We start from the raw sequence: 23,233 nt of genomic DNA, 5'->3' as shown, positions 1-23,233 counted from the left end.
ATAAATATTTAAGAGACTCCAGAGTTACACGATCTATTCGTTAACCTGCGTTCCATCTCACACCAGACCATGAGCCCCGAGGCTGGACCTGGCTGCCCGCACCCGGCCGGGCTTGTCCCCACATCCCAGAATGCCGGCGGGGCAGGAGTCTTGGGATTCCTTCAGTGAACATCTCCTACGACTCCCTTTAAAATTTCCACTAAGGGGCGCCTGAGTGGCTCAGTCGGTTAAGCGTCCGACCTCATCTCAGGGCATGATCTCACGGTTTGTGGGTTCGAGCCCCGCGTCGGGCTCTGTGCTGTCAGCTCAGAGCCTGGAGCTGCTTCAGATTCTGTCTCCCTCTCTCTCTGACCCTCCCCTGCTCATGCTGTGTGAGTGTGTGTCTCTCTCAGAAATAAATAAAACATTAAAAATAAATATATAAAAAATGAAATTTCCACTAAAAGGCAAACCCTCCCCAACGGCCGCCGCCGCCACCACGCCGCTCGACACCGCCCCTCCAGGCCAGAAACGCCTCCGCCAGTTTCCGCTTCCTTTCGCGGCAGCCAGTGCCCACAGTAAAGATGGCGCCGAGCGCACAGCGCTGGTGACGTCACAGTCGTGGGCCATGACGCCATCTGCAGCGCGCCGGCAGTGAAGAGCGGCGAGCCGGTTCCCTCACGCGGCGGCGGCGGCGGCGGCGGCGGCGGCGACATGGCAGAGCCCGTGGCGGGGGTGGGCCGCTTCAAGGCCAAGTGAGCCGGGGCAGCGCGGCTGCGGGTGCCGCGCAGGGAGGGAGCGAGGTTCCTGCCAGGAAGAGCGACTGCGCCCGCCCTGGACCGGGCGCCCGTTGGGGCCCGGGGAGAGCCTGAGGGTGGTGTGCGGACTGGCCCGCAGGGGTTGTGGCGGCTGCGTTGTTACAGAGTCAGGGAGCTCGCGTCGGTTAAGTCAGGAGCTGGTTTAGGAGTTGCGGATGGAAAATTCTAAAGGAGGAAGGGGCGGGCTGAGCGCACGTCGAGGCTGGTCCTGGATGGCGGCGGGACGCCTCGATCCTCAGGTGGCGGCAGAAGAACCGCTCTGGGACAGGCGGCCGGGGGGCTCTCCCCAGCCGTCCCTCTTAACAGGACATCAGCCGAACGGTCCGCTGTGGCCCTGGAGGCCCCTCCTCCGGCCTGTGCTTATTCATTCCCCCATGGTCCCCTGGTGAACAGGCTGGTGAACCAGACAGAGTCCCATCCCCACCATGGGAGCTCCGTGTGATCGAATAAACACGTTAAGTAAATCATTTCTGTCGCTGGTAGTGACAAGCAACACCCGGTGCCCAGAACGTCTGTGTGGGATAGCCACCCGGGTTCAGGGGTTGGGGGACCCATTTCATCTTGGTTGTGAGGCTTCCCCCCAGTGGAGTTAGCGAGGCACCACTGAAATCCGGGCAGAGAGACCCCAGCCACATGCAGGGAACATCCAGTGTGACGCGGAAAAGGTCAGCAGAGGGCCCCCCCCCGCCCCCCAGCCAGGGTCTTGGAAATAGGTGAGGTGGTGACATCAACAGTTGCGTTCTGAAAGGTCGTTTTGGTGCCACGGTTTGAGGCAGAAGATCGGGGCCTGGACCAGCGGGGAGGCCGCAGAGCGGGGGGGGGGGGGGGGGGGGGGGGGGGGGGGGGGGGGGGGGGGGGGGGGGGGGGGGGGGGGGGCAGCATGAGGCTGCAGATGAAGGCTGCTTGGCCGGTGGGGAGGAAGGGGCCGGAGGGGGTTGGTGAAGGGGCCGGCTGGGCCCGAGAATGGAGCCGGCTGTTGCTCTGGGCTGGTACCCTGGGCTGGCCCTCCATGGCCAGCAGGGGGCCCCCAAGGCCCGGCCTCCTGGGCTCTGGGGACTCTGGGAAGCCTGGGCTGTCCTCCTGCATGAGGACATGGTGTGAATCACCACCCAGCTCCGGGCGTCCAGTCCTCTGTGACATGAGGGTACCAACACCCCCCCCCCAGCGCAAAGTGCTGCTGAGAGAAGATGACAGAAGAAGAGCCGCCTCCGACCCCCTGCACCCCTGCCTCTGCCTGGGAACTCCTCCAGGGCAGGGGCCTGTTGGGGAGAGCACCTGGCACAGAGCTAGGCACTGGGGACCAAGGGGTGGGTGACTCACTCTCTCTCCCCCCCGCCCCCCTCTAGCTATGCCGTCGAGCGCAAGATCGAGCCTTTCTACAAGGGCGGGAAGGTGCAGGTACCAGCCCAGGGCGGGGCAGAGTGGTGGGGCAGGCAGGGGCTAGAGACTTACCTTGGCTGAGACCCTTCTGTCACCAGCTGGACCAGACTGGGCAGCATCTCTTCTGCGCCTGTGGTACCAGAGTCAACATCCTGGATGTGGCCTCGGGGGCCGTGCTGCGGAGCCTGGAGCAGGTGAGGGTGGGGAGAGCCAGGGCAGGGGGCTGGTATGGCGGGCAGCCTGTTCTCACAGTATTATGTGTGCCAACCCTTGCTTCTAGGAGGACCAGGAAGATATCACTGCCTTCGATCTCAGCCCCGATGATGAGGTGGGTGGAGCGGGGTCAGGAGGCGGGCTCTGGGACCTCCAAATCAAACTTTGAGGACGTGTGGCCATGCCTCCACACTCGCAGCTGAACCGCATCCTCCCCCAGGTGCTGGTGACAGCCAGCCGGGCGCTCCTTCTGGCTCAGTGGGCCTGGCGAGAGGGTAGCGTCAGCCGCCTGTGGAAGGCAATACACACAGCCCCTGTGGCCGCCATGGCCTTTGACCCCACCTCCACGCTGCTGGCCACAGGTAGGTCACTGGCTGGGTGGCCGGGCTGGCTGGAGGGCACACGGTCAGGGGCCTTTGGGCACCGCAGCCCCTTCACTTCAAACGCGTTCCCCCAGGTGGCTGCGACGGGGCGGTGCGCGTCTGGGACGTCAAGCGGCACTACGGGACACACCACTTTCGGGGGTCGTCAGGGGTCGTCCAGTGAGTCAGAGTCCGCGGAGGGCGGGCGGGGCGTCAGGCCCGGGGCGGCACAGCTCACCTGCCCCACCCCACGTGCCCGCAGCTTGGTGGCCTTCCACCCGGACCTCGCGCGTCTGCTGCTCCTGTCCTCCGCTGCGGACGCCACCATCCGCATGTGGTCGCTGCAGGACCAGTCGTGCCTGGCCACAATGACCGCGCACTACAGTGCCGTCACCTCACTGACCTTTAGTGCGGACGGCCACACCATGCTGAGGTCAGCGGACAGCCCCCTGGCTACGCGGGAAGGGGAGGGCTACAGCTGACACTCGAGAACCGAGGTGACTGTCACCCCCCTCCCCACCCCACCTCAGCTCAGGCCGGGACAAAATCTGCATCATCTGGGACCTGCGGAGCCACCAAGCCACGAAGACCGTGCCGGTGTTCGAGGTGGGGGTTCCAGGAGACCGGGGCCGGTAAAAGGGGCGGGGAGGGGGTGGGTCTGCCCCCCTGACCTGCCCATCCTCAGAGCGTGGAGGCCGCCGTGCTGTTACCAGAGGAGCTGGCCCCGGAGCTGGGCGTGAAGTCCAAGGGCCTGCACTTCCTGACAGCTGGGGACCAAGGTGTGTGGGTGCAGGCCGGGGTGGGCAGCGGGGGCTGGGGGAGGGCCATGGACTCGAGTCCCAGCAGCGCCCCGTCCCCACACAGGCAGGCTGCGCGTGTGGGAGGCCGCCTCCGGGCGGTGTGTGTACACCCAGCCGCAGCCGCCGGGCCCTGGGCAGGAGCTGACGCGCTGCGCCCTGGCCCCTTCCGCCGGCATGCTGCTCAGTGTCACTGCCGACCACAACCTGCTGCTCTACGAGGCTCACTCCCTGCGGCTGCGTAAGCAGGTGAGCGCCGCCCCTGCCGCGCCCGAGGCCTGGGGTGCCAGCCCTGCACTCACGCGGCTCTGCCTCGTGTCCCTCCTGCCACCCCCAGTTCGCCGGCTACAGCGAGGAGGTGTTGGACGTCCGGTTTCTTGGGCCCGAGGACTCCCACGTCGTCGTGGCCTCCAACAGCCCCAGCCTGAAAGTGTTTGAGCTACAGACCATGGCCTGCCAGATCCTCCACGGCCACAGCGGTGAGCCGGCCGAGCTGATGCCCCGCGCTGTGTCCTGGGCTCGACCGCCCTCCTTGACCGTCTCCTCTCTGCTTTATCCCAGACATCGTCCTGGCCCTGGACGTGTTCCGGAAGGGGTGGCTCTTTGCCAGCTGTGCCAAGGTGATGCACCTGGGGAGGGCGGAGGTGTGGGTCCCAGACAGGGATCCCGGCCCAGCCTCTGCCCTCACCCCTTTCGTTCCCAGGATCAGAGCATCTGTATCTGGAGAATGAACAAGGCTGGCAAGGTGGCCTGTGTGGCCCAGGGCTCCGGGCACACACACAGCGTGGGCACCATCTGCTGCTCTAGGTAGCGGGTCAGGGCCGGGGTCCATGGTGTTGCAGAACCCTGCTAATGGGGTTCCCACTCGGGGAGACGTTGCGGGGGAGGTTTTGGCCTTGATCTTGGAGGCTCGAGACTAGGGGTGTGCAGCAGCATGCCAGCCCCCCCCCCCCAGGTGCTGCTGGAAGTGGAGGCTCCTCAGAAGTGCTCTCGGGGCTGGGTGAATAAAAGGGGAGAGCCTTGGGGTGCCTGGGCGCCTCAGTCAGTTAAACGTCCGGCCCTTGATTTCAGTTCAGGTCACTATCTCACTGTTCACGGGATTGAGCCCCACGGTGTGGGGCCTTTTGGGAATCTCTCCCTCTCTTTCTGTCCCACCCCTGCTCGTGCTCTCTTATTTTCTTTCTCTCTTTCTCTTTCTTCAAATAAATACACTTTAAAAAGTAGGAAGTGGAGATAGTTTTCAGGACAGAAAGAACAGCCGTGAGCCAGGTTCACGTACAGGAGACGTTTTCTCCTCGGAAGGGTTGGGGTTGTTGTGACCCAATCAGCAGCTGTGGTGGGCCAAGGGTAGGTGGTGGAGAGTGTGGAGAAGTGATCTCAGAGGCTGTCTGCATTCTGGAACAGTCCCTCTGGTTGGAACCATGGTCCTGCAGACTCAGGCCGTGATGCCCTGGGAGACAGGGCTGGCCAGGACTCAGCAGGTGTCTCCCTTTACCCCAAATCTGGCCTCAGGCTGAAGGAGACCTTCCTGGTGACGGGCAGCCAGGACTGCACCGTGAAGCTGTGGCCTATCCCTGAAGCCCTGCTGTCCAAGGGCGCATCCTCGGACTGCGGTCCTGTCCTTCTCCAGGCTCAGGCCACACAGCGCTGCCATGAGAAGGTGACAGCACGTGGCACATTGGGGCACGGCTATGGCAGGGCCCTTGCCAGGATGGGGGTCTGAGTCGCCACCTGCTCCTGCCCCCAGGACATCAACAGTGTGGCCATCGCCCCCAACGACAAGCTACTGGCCACAGGCTCGCAGGACCGCACAGCCAAGCTCTGGGCTCTGCCGCAGTGCCAGCTGCTGGGCGTCTTCTCAGGCCACCGGCGTGGCCTCTGGTGCGTCCAGTTCTCGCCCATGGACCAGGTGCTGGCCACGGCGTCGGCTGACGGTACTGTCAAGCTGTGGGCGCTGCAGGACTTCAGCTGCCTCAAGGTAAGCTACTGCCCCCCGCCCCAGCCCCGGCCCCCCTCCCCGGTGCTGGCTCACGGCCTCCCCTCCCCGCCCTGCAGACGTTCGAGGGCCATGATGCTTCTGTGCTGAAGGTGGCCTTTGTAAGCCGCGGTACGCAGCTGCTGTCCAGGTGAGGGGTCTGGGGGTGGGGGTTGGGGTGAGCTGCGGGGGGGACCCCAGTCCTGAGCCCCCTCCCAATCCCTGCCCCAGCGGCTCTGATGGCCTCGTGAAGCTTTGGACCATCAAGAACAACGAGTGTGTGAAGACTCTGGATGCCCACGAAGACAAGGTCTGGGGGCTGCACTGCAGCCGGCTGGACGACCGTGCCCTCACGGGTGCCAGTGACTCCTGTGTCATCCTCTGGAAGGTATGTGGGTTTGCAGGGGGAGCAAGCGGGGTGCGTGCCGGTGCTGGTCTGACCTCGCTGTGACCCTAGGATGTGACCGAGGAGGAGCAGGCAGAAGAGCAGGCCAGGCGGGAGGAGGAGGTGGTCAGGTAAGTCTGGGGGTCCTCGCCTGGCTCCCCGTCAGTACCCTCCTCCGGTCAGCCACGTCCCACGTATCATGCCTGGAGTAGGGTACACAGGCGTCAGTTATGCTTATGGCATGGGGAAACTGAGGCTGGGAGCAGCAACACACGGGGTGCTCCAGGCCAGGATGCTGATCCTGAGTCAGAGCCCAGATGGCTCTGCCTTCAGTCCCCACCAGGTCCCTCAGTGCCCCTGCTCTCCTGCCCCCCACCCCCCGTCTCCCCCCCAGGCAGCAAGAACTGGACAACCTGCTCCATGAGAAGCGGTACCTGCGGGCCCTGGGCTTGGCCATCTCCCTGGACCGGCCCCACACTGTGCTGACTGTCATCCAGGGTCTGTGCTGCCTTGGGCTACACGGACGGTCGGGTCTTGGGTCTGTCTTGCGCCCCTTCCCTGGGACTCAGTCACCCTCTTCCCCTGCCCCCCACAGCCATCCGGAGGGACCCTGAGGCCTGCGAGAAGCTGGGAGCCACGGTGCTGCGGCTGCGGCGGGACCAGAAAGGTCAGGGCGGGCGGGCAGGCTGGGCACTGGCCAGTATGGGAGAGGCAGCCAGCCAGCAGGCGGGTCTGACCGTCCTTGTCACCCGCAGAGGCCTTGCTGCGCTTCTGTGTCACGTGGAACACCAACTCGAGGCACTGCCACGAAGCCCAGGCCGTGCTGGGCGTGCTGCTGCGGCACGAGGCGCCGGGGGAGCTCCTGGCCTACGAGGGTCTGCAGGCCTCGCTCGAGGCCCTGCTGCCCTACACCGGTACGCGGCGGGGTGGGGTGCCTGGCGGGGCAGACAGCGGCCAGCCAGACCCCCTGACGTCCCTCTGCCCCCCTCCAGAGCGGCATTTCCAGCGGCTCAGCCGGACCCTGCAGGCAGCCACCTTCCTGGACTTTCTGTGGCACAACATGAAGCTGCCCCCCCTGCCCGTGGCCCCTTCTGTGGCCCCCTGAGCTCTCTGAAACATGCTGAAAGGTTACTTTTCTACCCTGACGCCCTGTGTCTGTGGGGGTGTGGTGGTGTCCCAGCTCCCAGCGACGGCCAGCCCTGCCCCTGTGCGCCGCCCTGGCCCTGCCCCTGAGTACAGACACGAGGTGTGGATCCCGCAGAAGAGCTTTACTCAGGCCGTGGGGGCGGAGACTTCCCAGCCCTTGCCTGCCCAGTGTCCCGCCCTCACAGGCTCCTCCCCAGCCCTGATGGTGGCTGGCGTCAGTTCTGCCCCAGGTCTGGAGCCGTTGACTTGCCCTCTGCCCACTTGCACACACCCTCAGGGGGGTCCTTGCGCGCCAGTGCCCTGCGGGTGATGGTGCAGCAGCGGCTCTGAATGGCGCTCCGCGGAGGTCGGGCAGGCACGGTAGGGGGCAGGGTCGTGGCCTGGGGCGCCTCAGGGGAACCTTGGGCCACTCCCACCCTGACGTCCTCTCCGTTGGCCTCTCGGTGGAGCCCCGATCTGCTCAGGAGCGCGCCCAGGCCCTCAGGTCGCAGCAGCACGGCTGGGAGAAGACCTGAGCGCCCGCCGAACCTGTGAGGAGGGCGGGTTTTGGCCAGCACTGGGTCCGGCCCCGCCCTCTTGGGGCCCCGCCCCCCCCCGCTGGGCCCGCCCCGGCCCCGCCCCCACTCACCGGCACAGCCACCAGCCTCGGTCTGAGGTCTCCAGCACGCGCACGCGCGCCCCTGCGGGCACGGACAGTTCATCCTCGTGGTTGCTCTCATAGGCGCGGGCAGCGCAGAATTGGGGCCCTGGGAGTGGGCGTTCGGGGTCACTTGCAGGGTCGCAGAGGCCGGGGTCCCCACTTCATGATCTCCCACGGAATCAGCATCCCCCTGATAGTGGGGACCACGGAAACCCACTGGGGCCCCGGCTCATTGTGAGGACCAAGTACACTCTTTGGGGCCACTGTCGCCCCCATGCCCTCTCTCCTCCCTCTTGCGCAGGCGTTTCCTATGGCCCAGCTTTGCCAGGCTGCCCAGAGGTGGTGGCTGACTTCGGGTGGGGAGGAGGGCACTCGCGTACCACCCCTTCCGAGGGCCTGTCGCTCTTGGCCCGCGGCTGCTTCCTCCAGGTAGGGAGCAGGAAACCATGCTGTCTGCTGGTCTTCGTTTGCCACCAGCCACCAGCCTGTGAGCAAGAGGTGGGCGGGAGGTTCAGGCCCCCAAGCCCGCTGGGGTCCTGGGGGCAGATGGGCGAGGCCTCACAGTCCTGTGCGCCCCACCTGAGGGGTGCCGCAGCAGCACGTCTAGGGCCTCCTGGGCCTGTGCTTGGAAAGGCTGGCCCCGCGTGTCCTGGGTGCTGAAGGGCTGCAGGCAGCGCAGGCTCTGAGCCTCCAGGCTACGGATGGCGAGGCTGTCAGGCGGGCGGGTCGGGGGCTCTTCAGGGGCGGGCAGGATCACCAGACTGGGAAGGGCGGCAGGTGCAGGCGAGAAGTCACGCCACCGCAACCCGCCCAGCCTCAGCCCGTCCGTGGGTCCCGACAGAGGCCTTCCTCCTCCCCTCACCCTCTCCCCCAGCCTCCAAGTTCCGCGGGCAGGGAGCTGGGGGCGAGTCAGGCACCTGCCAGGTGGCAGCGTGGGCTCCAGGTCCAGGGGTTGCGGCGCAAAGAAGCCGGTGAGCGCTGGGCTCTGGGACACGCGCTCCGCCGCCTCCAGCAGCGCCCGCGAGTAGGTCTCCAGCAGCCGCAAGCGCGCTAGGCCGCGGCCCGTGCGCCCCCCGCGCACCAACAGCGGTGTGTCTGCGGCCACGACGGGAACAGGCGGTGGGACCCCCGCCCCAGTGTTCCCTCCACCAGGCCCCTGGCGCCCCGCCCCTCCCGGAATCCCTGCGGGCCTCACCGCGAAGCTTGGGGAGAACACGGTCTGATCTCCGTAGCAGGCCCGCCTCTACCGGGAAGGTTTCCTTGAGGGTCTTCTGGGGGAGAACCGCCAAATCGGTCTCTGAGAGTCCACTGGTTCCCTTGGGAGGGTGAGGGTCCCTTGACGGGATGGGGGTCGTAGGGGTGGACGCCCTTACAGGCGCAAAGGCAAAGGCCCAGGAGGGGGTCATTGATGGCTCCTGCAGCGGGGGAATCGGGGTCCCTCAGCCTCACTCACATGGAGTGTCTTGAACTCCTCCCAGCTCCTGCGCACAAAGGTTTCGCTGTCGTCTGACCAGCCCACAGAGAACGCAAATGTCTGTTGGGAGAAAAGTTGGAGCCACCTTGGAGGGGCCGGGCCAGGAATTACCTCCTTCCCTGGGGCTGCAGGTGTTCCCACCCCCTGTCATACCTGCAGCCGCTCTGTCTGCACTAGGGCCAGGGTGCACACGGACACGGGGTGCCGGGCGCCTGCCATCGCTGGTGCCTCACGCATCAGGGACCTGGGCTTCTGGGGCTAGCCGAGGATCCCGCTGAGACCTTGCTCACAGGGAAGAGGGGGCTCCCCTGCACCCGGAAGACTGATTGGAATTCCCCAGGGACGTCCCGGACCTGCCAGGTCCTAGCAGCACGGCCCTGGCCTGCCCTGCTGGGCCTAGGAGGGGGGAGCGTGAAGGGGAAGTTGGGTGTGGGTGGGTGTGACTGTAGCTGGAAGCTCTCTGGCCTGAGTCTGGCCACAGAAAGAGGAGGGACAAAGCCATCAAAGTGCCGCCGGGTTTGGGTTCGGCCTACCTCTCGGCACGCCCTGTGGTGGGGGACTAGGGAGGGCCTCCTCCAGGGCGAGCCCCGTGGCCTGTCTTTGAACTCACCCGGAAAGCTGAACGCGTCGAAGTCAGGAAGCAAGGACCCAGTGCTAAGGGTTTTGTGAAGGTCGTTTGGCTTAATATCGGTATTGGAAGAAGCATCTCTTAATGTTCCCAAATCACAGTGGGAGAAATCTGTATCAAATGGTTAATGTCAGTGTTTCTGGATGTGTCGGTGAGGAGTGGGCCTCACAGACCCAGAGGATGGAAGTGACTTGGGGGGCAGGACAAAGAAGGCCTGTCTGCGTCTGCAGTCACTGGCACTTGGGGGAGGTGGTGACTAGGATGGTTTTGAGAGCTGCCTCTGAATTTCTGATTTATCACAATTTACTGCAGTTATAACCTCTGAAATCACAGGTGACTGAGGTGACGACAGGTTAGAGCCTGGAGTCCGCAGCTGACATGCTCACGGGCCATACATCTCTGGGCCGCTTCCTTATAGGGAAGACTTCCCAAGCTCCATCCAACCCTAGCACGCTTGGCCTTTCCTGCCCTTGGGGCCACCAGCTCTATGTTGGGACTCCTACCCCAAGCTGTCCAGGGAGGGGTTAGCCCCTAGGGCATCCCTCCCAGAAACCACCCTGGCCGTGACAAAGGGCCCTTGTGTATCCGTCCAACCAGCAGCTCTCTCTCTGAAGCCTTCAAACCTTCCCGGGTCTTGGCCCAGGCATTGAACACCTGCGGACCTGAATTGCAGGTGTCTTCAGCCCGGCCGTCACGCTCTCGCCCAAGCTCCGCGGGGCCCAGCAGGCCTGGCAGGGGCCAGGGTGGGGCCGACTTCTCCCCCAGGAAGACGAGAAAAGCTGGGGAAGAGTTAGTTTATTCACAGCCAGGGACCTGGAAGGCTGGTGAGACCCCTCCCTGCCCCACCTGACAGCCCCTGCTTCCTTCCTCTCCCCTCTCCTTGGTCCCCAGCCTCACCTCTCACTGGGACAACTGCCCCCTCCTTGCATGTCCCTGCTCCTCACTAGCTCCCATGAAATCCATTCTCCAGAGACATCTTTGCCAAATAGAAATGGGGTGTGATGAGGTTTTGGGGTAATGGGGGGAAGGTCTGGGGCTGACAGCCAAGAAAGAATTCTTAGATATCTTTGGTGCAAAAAGGTGATTTTATTTTTTTAATGTCTTTTTTAAAATATTTATTTTTGGGAGAGGGAGAGAGACAGCGTGAGCAGGGGAGGGTCAGAGAGAGAGGGAGACACAGAATCCGAAGACAGGCTCCAGGCTGAGCTGTTCAGCACAGAGCCTGACGGGGGGCCCGAACCCACTAACCATGAGATTATGACCTGAGCCCAAGTCAAGGCACCTGAGTGGATCAGTCCATTGAGCGTCCACTCTTGATTTCGGCTCAGGTCATGATCCCAGGACTGTGAGGTCTAGCTGCGCTTCGGGATCCATACTGAGCAAGGAGCCTGCTTGGGATTCTCTCCCCCTCCACTGCCCCTCCTTTGCTTTCTCTTTCTTAAATTAGAAACAAACACAGAAATGGGATCAGGTTGGGGTAGCCCTGCCCCAAATTGTCCAGCACCTTCCTATGGTCCTTAAAATAAATTCCCAGCTCCCAGGGCAGCTGCTGAGGCCTTCCTGTGCTCCTGCCTGCCACCTTTGGGTCTCTCCTCTCACCACCTTCCCCAGGCCCTGTCCCACTGACCGACCTGCCCACGCAAGAGGCCAAGGCCCTCTCACCTCCAACCTTGGCCTTGCCTGCCCTCCTTAGCTGGTTGCTCATCCTTCAGGCCTCTGCCTAAGGGTCACCTCAATGAGGCCTCTCTGATTTACCATGCGCTGTTCTTGTTCCCCACCACAATTTGTAAGTGAACATTTTATGTCTGACTCCTTTTTTGTTTTGTTTTTACTTTTCATGTCTTTTTTTTTTTTTTTGTCTGAGAGAGAGAGAGACAGCGTGAGCAGGGGAGGGTCAGAAAGAGGGAGACACAGAATCTGAAACAGGCTCCAGGCTCTGAGCTGTCAGCACAGGGCCCGACGCGGGGCTCGAACCCACGAACCGCGAGATCATGACCTGAGCAGAAGTGGGATGCCCAACCGACTGAGCCACCCAGGCGCCCCTGCCTTTTCCGTCTTGACCCCTGGACAAGGAGCTGAGGTCAGGGGCGCATCTTGTGCCCACACTGACTCGCGCCTGGACCAGCACTTGGAACAGCCTAGGCACTACACCAGTACCTGCATAAAGAATGAAAGTACGTACGGAGGCTGAGGCCCCCTCCCCACGTGGAAACCACCGCTGGAGGCGAGCGGGAGGACCCGGGCTACTCAGGCCCCGCCCGCGTTGCCAGGCGCCCGTTGTCATGGCGCCGGCCGCCCGGGCGGACCCGCGGGCCCAGGCCCTAGCGCGCGTCGCACTCTGTGCTCTCACCGCACCGTCTTTGGTCGCCATGGCGCCGCGCGGCCCGCTGCGGGGCGCGCCCCAGCTGAGGGCACAGAGCCTGGCCGCGGGCACGCGGGGCGGTCAGGGCAGAGCGATGGGGGCGTCCCGGGCCCGAACACGGACTTCGCCTCCGTCGCGGCAGCCCGAGTCCACCGCGCGGCCGCGGCGCGTTTTCCACAACACGCTGCTCTTCTACTGGAGGAAGCGGGAGCGCCGGCCCGGACGGCGCAAGCCGGACTCGGGACGTGGATCGAGGCCCCGGGGCGCGGCCAGGACCCGAGCTGCCGGCCCCGCGCCCGCGCCGGCCCGGACCCCGGCCTCGGGCTCCGCGGCCTCTCCCTCGCCGTCCCCGGCCCCCAGCCCCACCTCCCTGCCGGACCCCGCCCCGGCCCCGGGCCCCGCCCCCAGCCCCTGCCCCGCCTCCAGCCCGGCCTCCCCGCCCGAGGCGGAGCCCGCGCCCGCGCCCGCGGCGCGCGCGTCCGGGTCCTGTGGCCGCGCCCTGTCGGCGGCGCGCGCGCTGGCCTGGAGGCCGACTTGGAGGCCCATCTGGAGGCCGAGCTGGCCCGGCAGGCAGTGCGCGGGCAATATGGCGGCGCCCGGCGAGAGGGGCCGCTTCTACGGCGCGAGCCTCTTCTCTTTTCTGCCCGGCGGCGCGCGCTCCGAGGTGATGGACGACCTAGTGACCGATGCGCGCGGCCGGGGCGCGGGGCGGAGAGATGCCGCTGCCTCGGCCCCGACGCCAGCCCCGGCGACGACCTCCGATTCTCAGGGCGCCGAGGAGGACACGTCCCGGAGGCGGCCCTGCAGGGCCTGCGTGGACTTCAAGACGTGGATGCGGACGCAGCAGAAGGTGCAGATGCCCGGGGCTGCCACCTCTCCGCAGAGGCCCGCGGGCCCGGCTGACCCCTACTCCCGGCCCGCACAAGCACCCGGGCCCTCGGTCCCCACACCTTGTTCTCAGGCCCCCGGGCCGACCTCCACGGTCGGGCTCTATGGCCGACAGACTTGTGCCCCTCTGGGTAGGCTGTCCCCAAACCTTGCCCCGAGGGAGGCCCGGCCTTTGGGCTCTCAGCCACGCGTGTGCCGGGTCCGTGGGCCAGGACGCCTGGGTCTCCAGTCAGTGAGCCTCTGGGTTGGGGCTGGGAAAAGGGGAGTTGTGTAGCCTCCTGGTCGGGAGAGGCGAGCTGACCCTTGGTCGATCTCCTTCCGCAGCGGGACGGCAAGTTTAGGGAAGATTGTCCTCCGGATCGCGAGGAACTGGGCCGCCACAGCTGGGCCGTCCTCCACAGCCTGGCCGCCTACTACCCGGATCTCCCGACCCCGGAACAGCAGCAGGACATGGCCCAGCTCATACATTTATTTTCCAAGTTTTACCCGTGTGAGGAGTGTGCTGAAGACATAAGGAAGAGGTAAGTTGTGTCCGCCTCACCTGTAGGCAGCCGAGCACCGGCCTGGGCCTGGGGCCCCTAGCTGATGTCATAAAGGGGGTCCTGGACAAGAGGTGCAGAGGTGACAGGGTTTCCCAGAGCAGGGATCACCAGCAGTGAGCATTCGATCAACTGATCTAATTGGATCTCAAAAGCCAAGCTGCTGGGGGCTGCTGCTTTCTGCAGCCAGAAGCGCCTGGCCGGGCTTCACTTACAAAGCCCCTCGCTCAGTACTCATGGAGGGTGGCGCAGGTTAAGGAGTCTGCTTTGCCTCGCTGCTGACTTCAAGACCTTGAGAACCCACTGCTTTTGCTTCCTTAGAGCCCCCTTGTCCTCCCTGGGGGACCCAAGAGCTGTAATTGTTGTTTCTGGGCTGAGTGTTGGGCGCCAGGGCAGCCTTTGGAGCCTGGGCGGTTGGAACAGGTCCCTTGCTAAGCTGATGCAGCAGAGCTCCAGGTGATAGAAATGGATCTGGTTTTCAGTTAGGCCTTCGTGCCGCCCCGCCCCTTCCATACACTGCCTGGGGCCAGGGATGCTGGGGGAGGCTTCTTGATTGTTATGAGGTTGTAAAGTTCAATGACTTGTGCCTTACTTAAAGTCTGGCTCCGAGCTCTCGTCGTCGGGGTTTGCCACGCTGCTCTGGAAGGGGGCCAAGCAGGCCCTAGGCCTGTCATTGCTGGACACCGCAGGACCAGCCCTGTTCTGGGAATTTCTGTCTCTCAGAGCCCAAGGGCACTCTGGGTGTCGCTGACAGCAGCGTCCCAGCTCTCCTCCCTGGTGGCGCAGGCGAGGCGCTGGAGGGGCAAGGGCAGTGGGGCCACCACCCGCCCGTCCCCACCCCGCCCACGATTCCGCCACACAGGATATGCAGGAACCAGCCGGACACGCGCACTCGGGCACGCTTCACCCAGTGGCTGTGCCACCTGCACAACGAAGTGAACCGCAAGCTGGGCAAGCCGGACTTTGACTGCTCGCAAGTGGACGAGCGCTGGCGGGACGGCTGGAAGGACGGGTCCTGCGACTAAGCGGCGGCGGCAGAGCCGTGGGACAGCAGCCGGGGCCTGCGGGCAGCCGGGGCCTGCGGGCAGCCTGGCCAGGGGGGGGCGGCGCACTCAGTAAAGTGCATCCAAACCGGAGCCTGTCGTGTCTCAGTTGGGTAGTCCCCAGACGCTGCTCATGGGGCCCTTCCCTCTCAGGTTTGGAGTGAACGTGGAGGTGCCTGCTGCAGACACCCCGCTGGCCCCTCCTAGGCCAAGGCCCCGGGGGGGCTGCAGGTGAAGGAGGCAGGAGCCACCCAGGCTGTGCCTTCCGTTCAGGATGCGGCCTCCTGCTCCCCCGGCGGCCTGGCACCCGCTTCCCTGCACCAGAAGGTGACAGGCCTGCCTGGGCTCCCTATCCCGCTCCTCCTCAAGGCTAGGCCGCTGTCTCCCCACCCTGTAGCTAGAGACCGCTGCGTTGCCGTGACCGGTGACCGTGACCGGTGACCGCAGCCCCGTAGGCTGTGTGCTGTCTGAGATCCGGAAAATGCCCCGGGGGCTGAGGCCCCGCCCTGCTCGCCCCGGGAGGAGAGCACAGGCAGGCTGCTCCGAGGACCCCCAGCGCTGCTGCCTGCTCCCACGCAGCGCTTACCTGGACCAGGCTCATCAGAGGCTTGTGGGGCCACAGCCTCCTCTGAGCTTGAGACCAAAATAAATGCTGGAGAAGTGACCGAGGGCCTGGCTTCCGTGTGTTCTGTGCCGGGACCTGCGGCGAGGGTCAGGGCCTGCCGTCGCTGCTCCGGGCAGCCGCTTCCTTCTGTCCAAGTTCTGCTCCTCAGGAGGGCAAGGCCCAGGGCAGGAGCAGCCCAAGAAGCCTGGTGCCGGAGCTGAGGGCGGGTCAGAAGCGGGTGGGAGGGCAGATGGCACCCAGTCCTTGAGGCCCCGGCAAGGACTTTGTGTTAACACCCGCCTCCCGTGACTGGAAGGTCTTGGAGGATTTGGTGCTGAGGAATGGCAAGCTGACTCCCGAAAGGCTCCTCTGGCTGCGGGTCTGGGGTGAGAGCAGGGAGGGCAGGCCTGTGACCGCTGACAGGAAGCCTGCCCCGGGGTGGGTCAGAGCAGATAGCTACGCCTTGGCAGCAGAGCCACGAGAATGTAGCCAGAGCGGACCATGGTTTGGGCCCCAGCAGCTGGGAGGACCAAGTAGCTCTGAGTATCAGGTCCCTGGAGAAGCTGTAGGTGGAGCAGGCTTGGGGGTGTGGGTGTGGTGACCTGCATTTAGCTTCTGAGCCTCCCCGATCTGCTCTGCCTTACCTGCTTGCAGCCGTGGCCCCCAGGCGGAATGGGCCTGCAACAATAGGCCCCATCCCTGGGGTCCTAATGCCCCAGTCATGGTCATGTCTATGCCCACGGTGCCGGCTCCGGCTTCGGCAGGGCCTCCCCAGGGAAGACAGTGGTGCAAAGCAACTGGAGGCAGCGAGCAGCCAGCAGAGAAATTGCTCCGCTTTCCTCCCCCAGATGGACTTTCCCTCGCACGTGGCTTCCTTCTGGCCTCCCAAGTCACCTGCTAGCTGGGGAACCAGCTGGCTTCTAGGGAAGCTGGGCTTGGCTCGGGAGCACACCGCCTGGATGTGCTCTCCCTCCCGCCCTGCCTTGTTTCCCTCTTCCTATAACTCTGGCCTCCTGGAGGCCCCCCCACCCCCAGTCCAGGCGAAGACAAGTGGGATTGTAGGTCAGGGGGACGTTCTGGCCTGAGCTGTCAGCACATAGACCAAGGGAGTGAGCAGAGAGGGAGGAGAAAAGCCCCAGGATCGTGCCCTGGGGCCCCCAGGGTTCAAAGGTCCCACGAGGTCACAGGTTGGACAAAAGAGAACCCCAGAAAGGCGATGAGGAAGGGCTCCTGAAATAGGAACCGGAGAGCGTGACATCCGGAAGCGTGGGGCGGGGATGTGTGACTTGCCCCTGGGACCGCAGGAGCAATACCAGGGCGCAGCTGGGCAGGAAGTGGGGTCAGGAGTGGACATTCGCTTTCCACACCTAAGAAAGCAGCCCCTTGGGATGCCGACGGAAGTGGTCATGCAAGAGAGGCAAATGGATGGTGCTCAGGACAGACCAGGAGCTGCCGGTGACACATGAGGGTGACAGACGGGACGCACAGTGGAGTGGACCACACCTCTGGCCGCACCTGCCCAGGGAAGGCTTCCACACTGGGACTGGACCAGGCATCAGCGTCTGTCCGCACGGACAGCACAGCACGGGCCCTCTGAGCACCACTGGCTTTCTGAAGTGATGAGGGAGCTCAGTGAGCTGCCTGTTCCTGATCTGAAAACGGGGGGCTCTAACAGTCCCTGCCTCCCACGGTCGTGGTGCAGCACCTGGGACTGTAAATGCTCAAGAAATTCAAACTTTTCCTATCGATGCTGGAGACAGAAGCACAGGGTGGTCCGGGACCCTGCCGGCTGGCCTAGAAGGAACCGGGGGAAGGGGCCCTGTGTGATGTGGGCTGGCAGGTCTGTGCAAGAGACCCCGCAGGCGCCCCGGCTTGGCCACACTCCCCATCTCTCATGCCTCTTCCCACCGTGTGGCCCCAAACTAAACACGTTGGCCACAAACAAGTCGGTTGGGGAGACCCAGGAGTGGGAAGGGCTCAGTGAAGACCCTTGGAATGACAGCATCCAGCCACAGGAGAGGAGCAGAAGTGCCCCCCACTCCCATTCACGCTGGCCCGCGGGCTCTGTCCTGGATCGGCGCCTCCGATGGGGCAGAGGCTCTCCCTCCCGGTCAGGGAGGTCAAGACCCTCCCAAGGAGAAGCTAAGGTGCAAGGGATGGGTTCACAGGAAAGCGCCCAGTAACTTATCTCTGATCCACAGGGAACCAGGGACGGGGAATCGGGGTCCCCTTCCCTGAGGGCTGGTTGGGGAAGACGCTGGAGCCCTTGCGCCTCCTTTACCCCTTCACTCTCAAAAGGGCTCCGCTCGCAGGGGCGGGGTCAGGTCAGCCTGTCCCTGAGCCCGGCGTCTGCCTCCCTTGCTGACTCGGGACCCCACCTGTGAGGGCGGCGTGGACTCCCACGGCCCCGCGCGTGGTCTGCATCTCAGACCCGGGTTTAGCAGGTGAAGGAAGCGGGGGGGCGGGGGCGGGGCGGAGGGAGGGGCGGGCTCCAGCCCCGGGCACGGACCAGTCGGCGGGGGGCACCGGCTCGGCCCCGCCCCGCGCGCCCCCGCCGCGGCCGGCGCGCGCTCCCGGGAGGCGGCAGCAGCGGCGGCGGCACCGGCAGCCTCGGCAGCACACCCGGGCGGCCTCGGGCGGGGCCGGCTGCACGGACGGACAGACAGAGGGCGCCGGGGGCGCGCGTCTCTCCTGCGCCGGCCATGGAGGGAGCCTCGTTCGGCGCGGGCCGCGCGGGGGCCGCCCTGGATCCCGTGAGCTTCGCACGGCGGCCCCAGACCCTGCTGCGGGTCGCGTCCTGGGTGAGTGGCCCCAGTCCCGGCTGCCGCCCCGGTCCCCCAGCCCGCCTCGCCGCGCATCCCCCGTCCCTTCCTGCTGCCCCTAGCCCCTCGCCCCCATCCTTGTCCCCGGGGGCCCCTCCCCCGCCGGCCGCAGGTTGGGGTGACGTCACCGGGCTGGGCGCGCCCACCTGCGGGAGGGGGAGGGGCGGGCGGCAACCGCCGGGGACCTTGAGAGGTCACCGCCCGCCGCCCCCATCCTCCAATTTCTCCTTAGGTCCGCCTCTGATCCCTACCTCAGCCCTCGCTCCGTTTTTCTTGTTCTCACGACCTGGAAGCGGGCGCAGGGGCGGGGACGGGATGGGCGCGAGCGCTCCAGCTCAGCACGAGGAGGGGGCTGTGGGAGTGTATCAGGCAGAGCTTCCACCTGCTTCTCCCCCACACACATCCTCCAGGCTCCTCCGAAGGGAACTGGCCCTTTCCCAGGCCCCCCAGTTGCAATTGTGAGTGTGGGGGGTGCTCTGGGACCCCACTGGGTGGGGCAGCAAGAAGGGGCTCCGCACTGGGATGGCTTCCTCGGGGTGGTGTGGGAGGGAAGATCTGGGGACAGCCTAGCCTAGTGGGGCATCCCTAGAGGGGGCGGCCTGCTCCTTCCGCGAACCCCTCCAGGCAAGAAAGATGGAGAGGTGGGGGGTGACGATACATGGGTTTTGTGTAGCGGGCGGCACCTGGTGCCAGCCGCACCTGCTCGCTTGTCTTCAAGGAGAGCGATGCCCAGGGCGGGCTGACTTGGGGCAGACACCCCTGTGTCCTGGTGCCAGCCCCGGTGTGACTTGCGAACCACCCTGGGGGGACACATCCGTGCCCCACACCTCGATTTCCCTCCGGACCTCATCTCAAGGAGCTGGAGAGGGAAGGGAGAGAAATGAAGTTGAAACTGGAGGTCTGTTTTTAGAAACACGGGGCTGCCCAGGGCTAAAAGAGCAGCATGTGGTCCAGGGGTGCCTGGCTGGCTCAGTCTGTACAGCATGTGACTCAGGGTCATGAGTTCAAGCCCCATGTTGGGCTTGGAGCCTACCCTAAAAAAAATAAGTAAATAAAATGTAAAATGACTGTGGTCTGCTGCCAGCTGCCTTCCAGGCTTTGTGGGCACGGGATGCTGAGGTCTGACTGAACCCCAAAGGTTAATAGTATTGCCCTTTGAGCCCAAACACTTATGATGCTAATAATCAGTCATGGGGGCTGTCAATCCCTTGGATGCCTGCCAAGTCCAAGTGCAGCACGCTGGGTGGGCCCTAGTACTCCGTGAGCTGTACCTTTGACTGTATTTGACATGTTAGGAAGCAGGGCCACACAGCGCCCAGATGCTGAGGGTGGGTTCTATGCAGAGCCTGGGTGACAGCTGTGCAGCTGTCCCTCCGCAGCTCCCCCCTGTGCTCTGGCCCCTTTCTTCACACCTGCCTCCTGAAGCACCACTCGCTGGAGCCAAGGAATCACTGGTCCAGGTAAAGGCTCCTGGTTTACAGTCTGGAGTGGGTCTTGCAGAGACCCTGTGGTGCTGATAACCCAGATTGGATGTCAGCCCCATCTTTTATCAGCCAGGTGACCTCACTAATTGGCGCCCCAATTTCCCGTCTATAAAGGGGCTAAGAACAATGGCCCCCTTGTGGTTTGCAGGGAGGATTCTATGAGGAATCATGATAAGCATAGTGCCAGGTATAGTAGATGCTCACTTAATGGTACATGTCCATAATTTTTAAAAGATGTTTTTATTGGGGCGCCTGGGTGGCTTAGTCGGTTAAGCGTCCGACTTTCGCTTAGGTCATGATCTCGCGGTTCGTGGGTTCAAGCCCCGCGTCGGGCTCTGTGCTGACTGCCAGCTCAGAGCCTGGAGCCTGCTTCAGTCTGTGACTCCCTCTCTCTCTGACCCTCCGCTGCTCACGCTGTTTCTCTCTCTCCTAGAAATAAAAAAAAAAAAAAAAAAGATGTTTTTATTTTTTTAATGTTTTATTTATGTCTGAGAGAGAGATAGCATGAGCAGGGGAGGGTCAGAGAGAGAGGGAGACACAGAATCTGAAACAGGCTCCAGGCTCTGAGCTAGCTGTCCGCATAGAGCCTGACGGGGGGGGGGGTTCGAACCCACAAACTGAGATCATGACCTGAGCCGAAGTCAGACACTTAACCGACTTAGCCACCCAGGCGCCCTATTTTTTTAAAATTTTTTAATGTTTTATTTATTTCTGAGAGAGAGAGAGAGAGAGAGAGCGTGAGCAGGGGAAGGTCAGAGAGAGAGGGAGACACAGAATAAAGATGTTTTTATTTTTGAGAGAGAGAGAGAGAGAGCGCGGGAGAGGAAGAGAGAGAGGGAGACAGAATCTGAAGCAGCTCCAGCCTCTGGGCTGTCAGCACAGAGCCCCAGGCGGGGTTCGAACTTGTGAACCCTGAGATCATGCCCTGAGCTGAAGTCGGACGCTTAACGGACTGAGCCACGCAGGCGCCGTCGAGTCCGTAACTTTCAAATACTTAAGGGAGGGGTTCAGGGAAGGGTGCGCGCAGACCCCATCCGCTGACGCGCCCTGTGCTGCAGGGGCAGGTAGGGCCAGGCCCGAGGGCGTGAGCAGTCGCGGTGCGTGACCGGGGGGAAGGGAGGCCGCCGCAGGGCCCTGAGCGCCCCCGCCGTCCGCAGGTGTTCTCCATCGCCGTCTTCGGGCCCATAGTCAACGAGGGCTACGTGAACACGGACAGCGGCCCCGAGCTGCGCTGCGTCTTCAACGGGAACGCGGGCGCCTGCCGCTTCGGCGTCGCGCTCGGCCTGGGGGCCTTCCTCGCCTGCGCCGCCTTCCTGCTGCTCGACGTGCGCTTCCAGCAGATCAGCAGCGTCCGCGACCGCCGCCGCGCGGTGCTGCTGGACCTGGGCTTCTCAGGTGGGCGGGGCTTGCCGGCGGGGGGCGGGGCCGGAGGGGGCGGGGCCGGCCGGGGGGCGGGGCCTCCGCGCGGGGGGGGGGGCCCTGACTCGCGCGCCTGCCCGCAGGGCTCTGGTCCTTCCTGTGGTTCGTGGGCTTCTGCTTCCTCACCAACCAGTGGCAGCGCACGGCGCCCGGGCCTGGCACGCTGCAGGCGGGGGACGCGGCGCGGGCCGCCATCGCCTTCAGCTTCTTCTCCATCCTCAGCTGGGTGAGTGTGGCCGGCGGGGGCCGGGCCGGGACCGGGGCGGGGCGGGGTCGGTGCTGGCTGACCCGGGGCTCCCTCTCAGGTGGCGCTCACTGTGAAGGCCCTGCAGCGGTTCCGCCTGGGCACGGACATGTCGCTCTTTGCCACCGAACAGCTGGGCGCCGGGGCGGGTCAGGCCTATCCTGGCTACCCGGTGGGCAGCGGCGTGGAGGGCACCGAGACCTACCAGAGCCCTCCCTTCACCGAGACCCTGGACACCAGCCCCAAAGGGTACCAGGTGCCTGCCTACTAGTGGCCGGCAGGCCCGCACCAGGGCTGGGAGGCAGCCGTCAAGCCGGGCAGGGTCCAGGATTTCCTGGGACCTCCCTCAGGTCCTCCTGGCCCAGCGCCAGGGACAGAGGGGGTGGCCACTGTGGGCCATCCGGGGCCAAGAGAGGGTAGCCCCCAGGGTGCCTGGGCTGCCCCCTGCCCCCAGGTTCCCCCTGTCCCCTTAGGCGCTGGCCCCAGGCCTGAGGTCCTGAGGAGGGGACAGTGCAGTCCTGGACAGGTGTCCTCCAGCCTCTGGTGGATCAGCCCGGGAGGGGGCCGTCCCTGTCGCGAGTCAGCCAGCCCCTGGCTCACCTGTCCACGCTGGGGTCAGGGGTCTAGCTGCCCTCCACAGCTAGGTGCGGGGGCTGCCCCCCAGACAGGGCGCTGTTCGCACCCCATGTCCCCGGGGGTAGTGACGGTCCCTGCCCTTGTGGTGGCTCGCCCTGTGAGGCTGTGCGCACCCTGCCTGGAGCCTCTGTCCACTTGCCCGCACAGGCTCGCTAGAGTAGCCTGGTCCTGTTGATGTTGTGATTGTGGTCAAGTCCTCGGGCTTCACCTTGTAGTTCCCTGCAAGCAGCCTCACTGTCGTGGCCCCCGCTCCCACCCCGACCTGCCTTGGCCCAGGAGCCTGCCCACATGTGGGCGTTCTGGGTTAGGAAGACACCACACTCTAGGCCTGGCCACCGGGCCTCTCCCACCCCTTCGGTGAGACCTTGCCTAAGGGCGACTAGGGACACCTGGGTGCATGTAGAGAGAGACAAGCCCCTCACAAGGAGGGAGGCCCGGAGGCTCCGCACGCCCACAGTGCCCTGGACACGGCTGATCTGTGCAAACCCCTTTAGCTTTCTGGACCAGTCCCGCAGCAGCCTGCCCCGCACCCCTGTGGTAAGGCACAGCCCGAGGTTGGGGTCCCTCTGCGTAGCTGACTACTCCTGCTTTGCTCAAAGCCGGCTTTTCACATTACGTCAATACCAAATGCGGCTGCCACATTTCATTCCCACAGACAGACGCCTCCCTCTGGAGTTGCAGTTGAGTGACAGCCCTGTACGTGGTAGCATAGGCCAATTATGTGTGGTTATTTAAGTGAACATGTTTACAATTTTTGTATATATGGATCTTTCTCTCCCTCTTCTGAAAGAACAACCCCGATTGTGTATTTTCAGTGTCCCCATGTTTCAACTGCAACTTCTTTACAATAAAGACTGTAAGTGAGTTTACTCGGCACAGACAGTCTCGGAGTCGTTCCTGCCCTGTGGGTGTCAGAGGCTGGGATCTGCCCCATCAGCGCCCAGAATCCAGGAAGGGGGCGCGGGTGCAGGTCAGGCTGACGCCCACGCTCTGGGGGTCCCTGAGTTCCCCACCACACATTCCCCTGTGTGACGCCCATCTCTTTTCTCTCTCTCTCTCTCTCTCTGCTTTCTATCTAAACTTTTTTTTAATCGTTTATTTATATTTGAGACAGACAAGTATGATTATCCTTTGCGGCTTATCTGTTTTCTTTTTGGTAAAATGTATTATAAGTTGTATCATGTCCAGACGTGGCTTTTTAAAGAATTATTGTTTAGTGTGTGTGTGTGTGTGTGTGTGTGTGTGTGTTTAAACAACCATTTATCAGTCTTCACACAACTCCGATGTGGGGTTGGAACTTATGACCCGAGATCAAGTGACGTGCGCTACTGACGGAGCCATTCAGGGCGCCCTGGTGCTTATTAAGTTTTCTATTATTTCTTCAATGCCAGGGAA

General features: G+C 63.8%; 4 protein-coding genes across 7 annotated transcripts; 3 read left to right on the top strand and 1 right to left on the bottom strand.

Moving 5' to 3' along the window:
• The first annotated feature begins 639 nt into the window (after positions 1–639).
• On the top strand, positions 640–7,048 carry TBL3 (transducin beta like 3). Its single transcript, XM_039246856.1, has 22 exons — positions 640–734; positions 2,144–2,195; positions 2,276–2,371; positions 2,458–2,505; positions 2,611–2,752; positions 2,848–2,932; positions 3,015–3,185; positions 3,283–3,358; positions 3,438–3,531; positions 3,617–3,798; positions 3,887–4,028; positions 4,111–4,169; positions 4,253–4,356; positions 5,062–5,209; positions 5,297–5,527; positions 5,605–5,675; positions 5,756–5,912; positions 5,982–6,040; positions 6,304–6,407; positions 6,505–6,576; positions 6,665–6,823; positions 6,902–7,048. Exons 1-22 carry the CDS (start codon positions 694–696, stop codon positions 7,012–7,014), a joined length of 2,406 nt encoding a protein of 801 aa, XP_039102787.1. The 5' UTR covers positions 640–693; the 3' UTR covers positions 7,015–7,048.
• A 202-nt stretch (positions 7,049–7,250) lies between these two features.
• NOXO1 (NADPH oxidase organizer 1) lies at positions 7,251–9,417 on the bottom strand. 4 transcript variants are annotated; one of them, XM_039246873.1, is made up of 8 exons: positions 9,323–9,417; positions 9,149–9,229; positions 8,884–8,966; positions 8,613–8,798; positions 8,275–8,456; positions 8,076–8,180; positions 7,684–7,801; positions 7,251–7,583 (listed from the first exon to the last, which is right to left on the bottom strand). In XM_039246873.1, exons 1-8 carry the CDS (start codon positions 9,404–9,406, stop codon positions 7,271–7,273), a joined length of 1,152 nt encoding a protein of 383 aa, XP_039102804.1. In that variant the 5' UTR covers positions 9,407–9,417; the 3' UTR covers positions 7,251–7,270. The 4 variants fall into 4 exon arrangements, with proteins under 4 accessions (XP_039102804.1, XP_039102805.1, XP_039102806.1 ...); XM_039246874.1 differs by having other exon boundaries at positions 8,613–8,790; positions 8,891–8,966; XM_039246875.1 differs by having other exon boundaries at positions 8,884–8,963.
• Positions 9,418–12,664: 3,247 nt separating this feature from the next.
• Positions 12,665–14,722, top strand: GFER (growth factor, augmenter of liver regeneration). Its single transcript, XM_039246609.1, has 3 exons — positions 12,665–13,009; positions 13,372–13,568; positions 14,449–14,722. Exons 1-3 carry the CDS (start codon positions 12,746–12,748, stop codon positions 14,609–14,611), a joined length of 624 nt encoding a protein of 207 aa, XP_039102540.1. The 5' UTR covers positions 12,665–12,745; the 3' UTR covers positions 14,612–14,722.
• A 3,106-nt stretch (positions 14,723–17,828) lies between these two features.
• Positions 17,829–22,714, top strand: SYNGR3 (synaptogyrin 3). The gene is made up of 4 exons (XM_039246615.1): positions 17,829–18,034; positions 20,697–20,934; positions 21,042–21,184; positions 21,264–22,714. Exons 1-4 carry the CDS (start codon positions 17,936–17,938, stop codon positions 21,471–21,473), a joined length of 690 nt encoding a protein of 229 aa, XP_039102546.1. The 5' UTR covers positions 17,829–17,935; the 3' UTR covers positions 21,474–22,714.
• Positions 22,715–23,233: the final 519 nt, after the last annotated feature.

The sequence above is a fragment of the Hyaena hyaena genome, unplaced genomic scaffold (genome assembly GCF_003009895.1).
Source record: "Hyaena hyaena isolate Hyena2069 unplaced genomic scaffold, ASM300989v1 scaffold_285, whole genome shotgun sequence".
Taxonomy (NCBI): domain Eukaryota; kingdom Metazoa; phylum Chordata; class Mammalia; order Carnivora; family Hyaenidae; genus Hyaena; species Hyaena hyaena.
Note: the sequence above shows the minus strand (reverse complement) of the source record. Positions and strands in the feature narration are given on the sequence as shown.

Bases quoted from the DNA above. Each gene is read 5' to 3' on its own strand.
- TBL3 (XM_039246856.1), top strand. From the start codon at position 694: ATGGCAGAGCCCGTGGCGGGGGTGGGCCGCTTCAAGGCCAA. The intron at 735-2,143 runs GTGAGCCGGGGC...GCCCCCCTCTAG, and splicing joins GTGGGCCGCTTCAAGGCCAA to CTATGCCGTCGAGCGCAAGA. The intron at 5,210-5,296 runs GTGACAGCACGT...TCCTGCCCCCAG, and splicing joins CACAGCGCTGCCATGAGAAG to GACATCAACAGTGTGGCCAT.
- NOXO1 (XM_039246873.1), bottom strand. From the start codon at position 9,406: ATGCGTGAGGCACCAGCGATGGCAGGCGCCCGGCACCCCGTGTCCGTG. The intron at 8,967-9,148 runs GTGAGTGAGGCT...GTTCTCCCCCAG, and splicing joins AGGAGTTCAAGACACTCCAT to AAGACCCTCAAGGAAACCTT. The intron at 7,802-8,075 runs GTACGCGAGTGC...GCCCACTCCCAG, and splicing joins ACAGGCCCTCGGAAGGGGTG to GGCCCCAATTCTGCGCTGCC.
- GFER (XM_039246609.1), top strand. From the start codon at position 12,746: ATGGCGGCGCCCGGCGAGAGGGGCCGCTTCTACGGCGCGAGCCTCTTC. The intron at 13,010-13,371 runs GTGCAGATGCCC...CTCCTTCCGCAG, and splicing joins GGATGCGGACGCAGCAGAAG to CGGGACGGCAAGTTTAGGGA. The intron at 13,569-14,448 runs GTAAGTTGTGTC...TCCGCCACACAG, and splicing joins GCTGAAGACATAAGGAAGAG to GATATGCAGGAACCAGCCGG.
- SYNGR3 (XM_039246615.1), top strand. From the start codon at position 17,936: ATGGAGGGAGCCTCGTTCGGCGCGGGCCGCGCGGGGGCCGCCCTGGAT. The intron at 20,935-21,041 runs GTGGGCGGGGCT...GCCTGCCCGCAG, and splicing joins GCTGGACCTGGGCTTCTCAG to GGCTCTGGTCCTTCCTGTGG. The intron at 21,185-21,263 runs GTGAGTGTGGCC...GCTCCCTCTCAG, and splicing joins TCTTCTCCATCCTCAGCTGG to GTGGCGCTCACTGTGAAGGC.